The sequence below is a fragment of the Phaethon lepturus genome, unplaced genomic scaffold (assembly GCF_000687285.1).
Source record: "Phaethon lepturus isolate BGI_N335 unplaced genomic scaffold, ASM68728v1 scaffold6607, whole genome shotgun sequence".
In the NCBI taxonomy this organism is placed as follows: Eukaryota; Metazoa; Chordata; class Aves; order Phaethontiformes; family Phaethontidae; genus Phaethon; species Phaethon lepturus.
In genome coordinates this window covers 281-9658 of record NW_010553926.1, presented here as the reverse complement: position 1 = coordinate 9658, position 9378 = coordinate 281, and the positions used below count along the sequence as shown (strand labels likewise).

The 9378-nt window shown below is 39.3% G+C and overlaps 1 protein-coding gene across 1 annotated transcript; it reads right to left on the bottom strand.

The window, feature by feature from the left end:
* Positions 1 to 1772: 1772 nt before the first annotated feature.
* On the bottom strand, positions 1773 to 9061 carry PRKG2 (protein kinase, cGMP-dependent, type II). The gene is made up of 10 exons (XM_010291658.1): positions 9041 to 9061; positions 7540 to 7676; positions 7289 to 7378; positions 6896 to 7037; positions 5428 to 5591; positions 4616 to 4738; positions 4460 to 4505; positions 3640 to 3689; positions 2722 to 2788; positions 1773 to 1868 (listed from the first exon to the last, which is right to left on the bottom strand). Exons 1-10 carry the CDS (start codon positions 9059 to 9061, stop codon positions 1773 to 1775), a joined length of 936 nt encoding a protein of 311 aa, XP_010289960.1.
* Positions 9062 to 9378: the final 317 nt, after the last annotated feature.

Genomic DNA, 9378 nt, shown 5'->3' with positions numbered 1-9378 from the left:
ATGGGAACGTGCATTGTGCTATATTCTTATCATACAAATGGCTGACAGATAAAAATAATTCCTAGAATCACAGAATCACTCAGGCTGGAAGGGATCCTTGGAGGTCTCTAGCTTTGGCAGGGCCAACACTGAATTCAGATTGGACTCCTTGAGGTTCTGTCTTGGTCCTGTCTTGAAAACCTGCAAGGAAGGAGTTTGCAGAACCTACCTGGGATCCTGCTTCACTCGGGAAACACTTTCTTCCTTTTGTCAGGTCGGCAACTCTTCTGTTCCAATTTATGACCCCTCCTTCCTGAGCAGCTCCATAAAGGGCCTGTCAATAACCTCCCTATAGGCACTGGCAGGCTGCTGTAAGATCCTTGCAAAGCTTTCCCTCCTCCAGGCTGAACAAGCCCAGGCACCCTCAGCCTTTCCTCACAGGGCACGTGCTCCAGCCTCCTGACTATCAGCTGTTTGCTGGACTCGCCCACTCAACATTGTTTGAGAGTTCTGGTTAGCAATTTGTTTAGTAAACTGTACCAGAAGTAGGTAAAGAGCTTGAAAATTTGCTTGAAAAATTTGCCTACAAATTGCAATTATATTTTATATTGTTTTTGAGAGGAGCTTGGAATGTCTTGCCTTTCTAAACATCATTAGTAGCCATTAGAGAGAAAGGAAGGTGGTCAAAAGCAAACAGAATATTTAAACTTGTGAATGGAATTCCTTACAGGAGAACAGGAATCAAGTTTTTGCTCTCTTATTCTCACCTCCTATACGAGTAGAACTCAGAATAATTATATGTTATTAAGTTGTCTGATGAAATATGATTTGAAATGATAATTGACATCTAGTGATACCAACTGGAACATTGAAATGGGTGAGAGTTGTAGCACTGATGTGAACAGATACAGCATTTCAGCAAAATATCAATGAAAACAATCTGAAAATACTTTTGAAGGAAAAACTATGATTCTATATTTACATATTATTTTCCTGTAAGATCAACAAAAAGCATTTACTTTATCTTCACACTACATAAAAGAAAAACATTTTAAGAAATGAACACAGCTCTTTGAAGCAGTACAGGAAATACATACCACAGTCTGCTTCTCCAGGCAACTTCTACTGTGTATATACCTTGTTTCCTGCTGGATTTTCATTTGACCTGTTATAGCCTGTCTCACATATTCAACCTGGTGCAAAACTAGACTGACAGAGAGGCAGCTTCCTCGGCGATATCCTTTTAGCTGCAGCATCAAATCAAATCAACCTTTCAGTAAAAGTCTCTTTTCTACATGCTTATGATCAATGCAATACTGGCTATTATGGGAAAAGTGAAACACACAGCAGACATAAGATAAAATGAAAAATAAATGCCTATAGTGTCAGCAGTTGACAAATGCCACAGAGCTATTGGCTTCCAGTACTCATCCTCTCCATTCAAAATAAAGAGATATGGTAACCTTGTTAATATCAAAATATCAGCTAGTGATATTTCCAATGGCAAAACCATACATCTGATGTACAGTGTCTGAAAACGTTCATAGAGACACTGTGTATGAAAAACCCTGAGGTTACGTCTGCTGACTGAATGCATGCCCTTGTTATAGATGCACACAGATTTTGGTGCATTATCCAAACAAGTTCTGGTTGCTACACTGTCTTCTGTCCTTCAAGGAAAATTGTGTTTGTCACAAAACTTGTGTAACTTGATTTTAAGCAAGAAACAAGAGAACAGGTTTAGAACTGATGCCTATGAGTCTCTACAAATGTCCTGGAAGAAAAAAAAAATATCAGAAATCCTTGTCCCAGCCTAAAAGTTCATCTGGAGGGGTTCCCTCTTCAGGTGGATAGCTGTCAAAGTAGCTGTAATCAGTCGGTCCAGACAACTAGGACATTAAAAACACAAACAAACAGTTGTTTCAGAAGGTAACTTTTGAAAATGCTCTCCATTGATGATGCATCATTTTTATTGCTACCAGTGGAAGAATGAAAGGCTGGCATGACTTCTTTCAAGGGATGCAATTTCTTGTTCTTTAAACAATAAACCTCCAGTAATTAAATTGTACAACAGAACAATGGCATTAGCCTCCTTATACAAAAACACTCCCCAAATACTATCAAATCCTAGATTTCACCCAAAGCTCTATAAAGTCAGTAAGAACACTGGGCCACACTGTGTCCAATTTTGATTCAAATTTGTTTAAGACCAAGTCTACACTCATGGAGTAGCTACTCAAAGCAGATCTCAGAATTATTTTTTGTTTTGAATTGAGTTCAAAGTGAGTTTCAAATTCTTCACCCTCAATCTTTTCTGATTTTAGGGCAAAGAGAAAAGGGCCATTTAAAACTTATTCAAGGATGTGCTGTAATTTAATAGTAAGAGAATAACAGGAATTTATACTCCACACAGTAATATGAACAGTGCCTCTTAATAATGTGCCCATTACTGAGGAAAACATGTTTTTTCAGTATTCATTCCTGACCAAACACCATTTATTCTAGTAATGGTGAAAATCAAATGCAAAGTACATAGGCAGAATAATATTTCCATTATTTAACTCAATTTAAGTTATGTATCGCTTGCTGTCTCTCTTTTCATTTGATTTTCACTAAAAAGGGTGAGCTATAATAATACAAATGCATCTTTGGAAAATCTCACTCCCACCATCAGTTCTTCCTTTGTAGCCAAACACTTTTATACTAGTAAAGCGTTATGATATTGAAAGCCAAAGCCAATACCTCTCTTTTTAAAGGTAATGTTAATTTCCTCACTTTCAGACCATCCCAGTTAAAACCACAAAACCACCTGATTAAAAAGAAATGCGAGACAGGGAGAGACCAAGAGAGAAAGACAGATTGGTTTCTGTCATTATACTATTAACAGCTGAAAAACATGTGAACAAGGGCTATGTAATTTTTTCATGACAAATTCTGTCCATGTGACAAAACAGTTGTTAGAAAGAAGAAACGAGCACTGTCATTGCCATACAAGGGAGTGGTAGCAGGGGGAGCTTCAGGACCACCAGATACATTGCATCTCCTCTGTGTAGAAATGCCAGTTGACAGGCAGGTTAATATATGCGTAAGCACAGCCATACAAAGATGTATGCGTCACCTTGGAATTCCACCCTCTTTTAACAATATGAGAAGAGGGAGACAAGCAGAAAAGTCAAAGCATTTCTTTTCCCAAGCACAAACTGCAGGGTTTAGAAACAACTCAGATAAGAAGAAAAAGCAGGAAATGTTTAATCCACATAGGACTTTCTTCATTAGAAGAAAGAGGACAACAACCTAATATTGCTCTGGAGCTCTTAACTACCATTCTTAAAAAGCAACTGTTTAAGGGTCGGGAAGTCTAAAAGGCAGATGCTGAACTCGCATTGATTTCTCGAGAACTGAATTAAACTCCTACATCAGCAACCTGCGACAAAAACAGTAAACAACAAGATGTTTGTAGATAATCATGCTGAGGATTTATGTTCATATCATTGCTTGCTGTAGTTGCAAATATACTCGATAGTAACAGAGATGTCTCTTACGCAATCTGCCTGAAAGTGCCTGGAGTTTTATGGGTGTAAGCCGGACTGGGTTCTAAAATATTAAAAATATTTTCAAATTAAACCCCAAATTTTCTTCTTGGCAGTCTCTTTCATCTACCTGTGCTTCTTGATGTCATTAATTCCATTCCTCAGATTGTAGGATTTTGCCTTAAAAAAAGAGAAAAAGATTAAGGATAAGAATTTTAAAAATATTCTTATTTTTTTTAAAAGAGCACTTATAGGTCCTAACTGCTTGCATTTAACAGTTACACAGGGATGGTCTCTACAACATGTGGTCTCATAAGGAGACATAATGAGGTGTCGCTCACCACTCCTTTCTTTTGAGAGGATGGAGAAACCTTCCAGGAAGCCAGAACAGTGTCACTCTACTGTAAGAAGCAGCAGAGGGAAATCAACTGGTTCAATTTTAGTTGCACACATTTATTTTCTTGGCCAGCGGGTCTGGTCATGAGTTACAAAAGGAGGCAGACCAAAATTTGCAGCTACAAAGATACTTTCAATTCTGCTGTGCAAAGTATGGTGTATACTATTCCTAGTGCTGTGGCCGAAATCCCACTGGAGCTGGGAGTTCAAATTCAGCAGTGTCACCAGCCACAGGTTCTGCATGCCACTATGCACTAATGCTTCTGAGTTATGCTGGCCCTTTTGAAATACCACCGTTTTGCACATTTTCAAGTGGGCTTAAGTCAGTCTTTAAGTGCCCTATGCTTTCTGTAGGAGCTATATGCCTAAGTAATTCTGGAAGCATTTTTTTAAAACATTGCTCTTGATAATAAAATAAAATTCTTTGGCTTTTTCCCCAGCCCACACTTAATAAGTTTTCCTTAAGATGTGTTTCAGAAAATATTCACAGCTACAGAGAAAGCTCAGAGCCTGCATTTGTAGATACCTCTTGCAGAGTAAGAGGTGTGACACACACTCAGAGGCATGCATGTGTACTGAATATAATCAGAATACACCATGCTAGGCATAACAATTTTAAATTAAGTTGTCAGGAATTCAACACTCTAGTCTGGATCTTAAATAGCTCAATCTACCTACACCCAGACCCTGCAACAAACCACCCCTCCTACCTGCAGAGTCTGCGGATCAAATCCTCAGGTCGTCTTGTTATTATTTTAGGAAAATCCAGCTTCTCAATGCCTTTGAGAATCAAATTATATGTCATCATTTGATCAGCCCCACAGAATGGTGGACTAGAAAAAGAAAGCAACACTGATAAATGGAATGGCTGTCAAGAGCAGATGTGGCCATTTCTCATCAAAGCAAACATTTGAGAATATGGAATTAAAACTCACCTTCCTAGTTTTACAACCTTCAGCCATTCAGTCTGTTTAAGATATTAGAAAGGTTTGAAGCTGAGAAGCTGCATGTAGGTACCATGGAAAACGCATGATCATATGTGTTCCTCTAAGCTAGCTCCGCCTCCATCCTAACTCAGAGAAGCTTCCATGTTGTACTGCCATTGAGCATTCACAAAGAGCTGTCACAGAAGTGTGCATGGAGGCAAAGAATGAGCCCTGCTTAGAGTTCACCCACCCCACTGTACACTGTCACCCACTAAAGGAGAAAAGAACAGTCTGTTGTGAGCTGTTCCTCACAGGAAACATCATCATCAGTTAAAGGAGCTCTACACCAGCCACTTATAGCTGGTGTCTGGCCCTTTCCTTGGATGGATAAACCAGAATTCAGAATATGTCACTTTGTCCGTGGCGTTTCTGAAATGATGGAAGATAAGACATGCATAAGAGGACAAAAGAAGTATTATTTTGCAAGTCAGTCCTGTTTAGTGGTGGGGAAAAACTCAAACTCTTTATTTTTAAAATAACCTTGGAAATGTTTCTAAAAACAAACAAAGTAAGAACTTGGAGTAGGAGGCACTTACCTGCCAGTAAGGAGGTCATACACAAGAATTCCAAGGGACCAAAAATCCACACTGAAGTCATGGCCTTTACTCAAAATTACTTCAGGGGCAACATACTCAGGGGTTCCACAAAATCTCCAGGTTTTCTGCCCTGATCCGATCTTCTTTGCAAATCCACAATCAACCTGTTCAAAATCAACATATGTTGCATAAGTAGAGTTGTTTTGCACTGGGAAGCCTTAAGGTCTTAATTGCTTCCTCACCTCCTACAAAGATCTCAGAGTTGGCAGTTTACAGCTAAAACAATTACACAGTGGTGTTGTGAAGCAGAAAGAAGTAATTCCACTGGACTACTGAATGTTACAGAACAGATCCATTATCCTTGTGAGTAATTTAATAAATTATTTTCCTTTTGGATAGAACAACCAATGCTTTCCTTGAGGACATGAGATTTGCAGACCACAGAAAATGGTGGGTTACTCATTGTCCTCTGTCCTGGTTTCAGCCAGGATAGAGCTGGTTTTCTTCACAGAAGCTGGTGTGAGACTGTGTTTTGGATTTGGGATGAGAAACTGTTGATAATGTGCTGATGTTTTGGGTTATTGCTGAGCAGTCAAGGACAGTCCAGCTTCTTGTGCTGGCCTGCCAGCGAGCAGGCTGGGGGTGCACGGGGAGCTGGGAGGGGACACAGCCGGGACAGCTGACCCAGACTGACCAAAGAGATATTCCCTACCATACGACGTCATGCCCAGTACATAAACTGGAGTTGGCCGGGGGGCGGAAATCGCTGCTCGGGGACGGGCTGTCGATCACGGGGCGGTGAGCAATTGCTGTATTGGGCATCACTTGTTCTTCTACATTCCTTTGTTGGTATTATCATTGTTGTTCCCTTCTTTCTTTCTGTCCTATTAAACCGTGTTTATCTCAACCCACGAGTTTTGTTCCCAATTCTCTTCCCCGTCCCACTGTGGGAGGGGGAGTGAGTGAGCGGCTGCGTGGTGCTTAGTTGCCGGCTGGGGCTAAACCACGACACCTCAGAGTGGATGTTTCAAGCTCTTTGAAGGGTATCCTCTTTGCACTTTTCGCAGTCACAGTCAAGTACAGCAGGAGATCTTTACTGTGTTCCCTCTATGCACAGATAATGTAGAACCTATAATTGCTTGAGGCTGAACAGGGAGGTAATTCTGCTCCAGGGAGATGTGGTTCCTGCCTTTACATTAAGACTGGCTGCTGGCAGAAATTATTTTTGCTGTGGCAAGAGCTCTCAGAGGCTGCAAATCCCCAGTTTGTCTGTGGCTTGCAATGGCTTTGCAATGCCTTTGTTTCTCACTGTGCAATGAGTAGTCTGTCCTTTTTTGTACTGAAGCGTAAGGGTTATTAAACTCTGAGATCCTGGTACTATAATTACTTGCTGTCTATTTATATCCCACCTGCAAGGAGACAGGATACAGGCACAAAAGGATAACATTACAAAAGGATTACATCTTACCAGTTTTATATATCCTTCAGCATCCAAACGTAAATTTTCTGGCTTCAGATCTCTGTAGATAATCCCTATGTGATGTAGATAGTCAAAAGCCTCTGTCACACACGCAACACAGAACTTGGTAGTAGCTTCATCAAAGCTGCCTCTGGAACAAAATAATCACTATCCTTGCAGACAATTAACTTCTAAAAATGCCTCCCTCATTAACTAGATAACATATAATACCCAGAATATTAATGGCTTTTTTGCACGGTCATTCAGTATATCACTCGTGTGGTTGAAAACTGAACCAAACATCTTTTCATAGAACAGCCCTTGAATATGGAACCTACTCAACAGACATATGGAGCTGACTGGTGATTTTAAAGGACAAAGTTCCATTTTCTTTGCTGTTACCTGTCTCTCAGCAAGCTCCATAATTCCCCTCCAAGGCAAGCCTCCAGTAGTATGTATACATACTTACTATCTTTGAATGTGTGATATAGTCTGTGGAGACAAACAGCAGCAATTTAGGAAAAGCAAAATAAAATGCAAGACTTGCAATGTTTTTCCTCCAGAACTCATATATGTCAAACCTCATTCTTAATAATGTTGTCCAGTGGGTCAACTGGTGGTCAGCTTTTAAGGGAACCTTATGGTCAACTTACTTTACAATGAATGGAGAACATATCTGCTCAAGGATTTTCTTCTCAGAATAGATATGTTCTTGTTGTTTGGTGTCCACTACATGCTTCTTCTTTATATACTTCATAGCAAAAGCCATGTTCTCATTTTTCACTTTAATCTGTGAATAAAAATTGAAAGTACATGTGAGTCAAAGAAAGGATGTTTTACCAATCTGTTCTCAATAGGTACACTGATATCCATCTTTTTCAACATAACACAGGACTGAAATTGATGACTGTAACAAGGGGCAAATTCCAGATTTTCTGCAGAACTGTTCTGTATGATTTTAAGTCAACCATCAGATCTTTTTAGTGTCCCAGTCCCCTCTTGTAAAATTAAAAGAAATGGCCCCTGTGTTCATTTTATGTATACAAAATAACAGCAGTTTGGATAGATACTATATTTTAAAATGAGTTTATACCACAACGGGTCCTAATTTAAATTTAACATTTCCAAACACTAGCATAATACAAAAGAACAAAAAGCAGAGGCAGTTTATGAAGAATGTTTACAAATTATTTTGCATTACACTGAAATATTGTCCAGTAGGCAATAAAAAGGCAGAAATTAAAACAGGGGTTCCAGGAAACCAAGGAAGCAGCTATCACAGCTGGCTGTGAACTCCACTTTTAGCTTATTATTCAGGTAATGCTGTAGAATTTCCAAGCTGGCAGTCAACCAGTGTGGAAATCTGTTTTGTGGAGCATGACTCAGAATAAAACAATTGACGGATTGTAAAGGATTATTAACTTCACTAAAATCACAGTTTCTTTAATTAACCATTACCTTCAGCAGCCTGCACAAGAAGCGTTTGCGGTTTTTTCAGATGTTTGTTACTCAGCCATAGGAGAGTGGAATTTAAGACTTTAGTCTAATGAGGCTCTTTGCATCCCAGAAACACAGCTGTTCATGTTATTGAATATGACTCAAAAGAGCCATTACAAATTGTTAGAAATTTTAAAGTCAACACAGCTCAGAGCTAGATCACACTGTTTATATCTGCTGTGGGGCATACCAAAGCAATTTTAACAGCATAGACCTTGTGATGCTGGAGATTACTTCAGGTGCAGGGAGAAATTTGGGAAAAGGCCTGTAATTCAGGGAACACAGTCCAGGTAGGCGCATCTGTAAACTCCACATGGACAAACTGATGAACATATATGTCTAGTGACCTGGAAGATACTATTAACAGCAGGAAATGAAAGCACACAAGAATGGATTTTTTTCTTTGAACATCGAAGTTCTGAAAAAACTTTTTAATTATGCATTGCTTTATATAGAATCACCTCTGCCTGAGGCACAGCCATGGGGAATATTAAAATCCTTCACATTTTTCAGCAGTTAATTCAATCATCTAAGACAGAGAACTACTTGAATATGTTTAAAACAAACATCTTACAAGCTCAACCCTTCCGAAGCCACCAACACCCAGAGTTGTGACAACTTCTAAATTCTGGAATGGGGAAGGAGGAAAGGGGCTACTTTCTCCTTCAGCTCTACCATCTCCAAAGACACCTCTTTGGTCAACTGTCCAGAGAAGGATCTTCGTCTGCATTAAGAAAATTAACATAAATTAGTGCTTTCCTTGCCAGCAACCTGTATCACAGTACTCTAATACTCCTATAAAAAAAATAAATAAAAGCCTTCTTATTTCCTAACAGAATCTTAATTTTATTTTATGCAGAAGCACTTTCTTTCTGGATATCTTATGGAAGTAAATTAGAAGCAAAATGCTGCTGAAGTTTACTGAGTACAATCAATGGTATTTTTATCAAAAGCTGATCCACGGTGAGGTTCCTAATTATGCAGTCAGCTGCAAA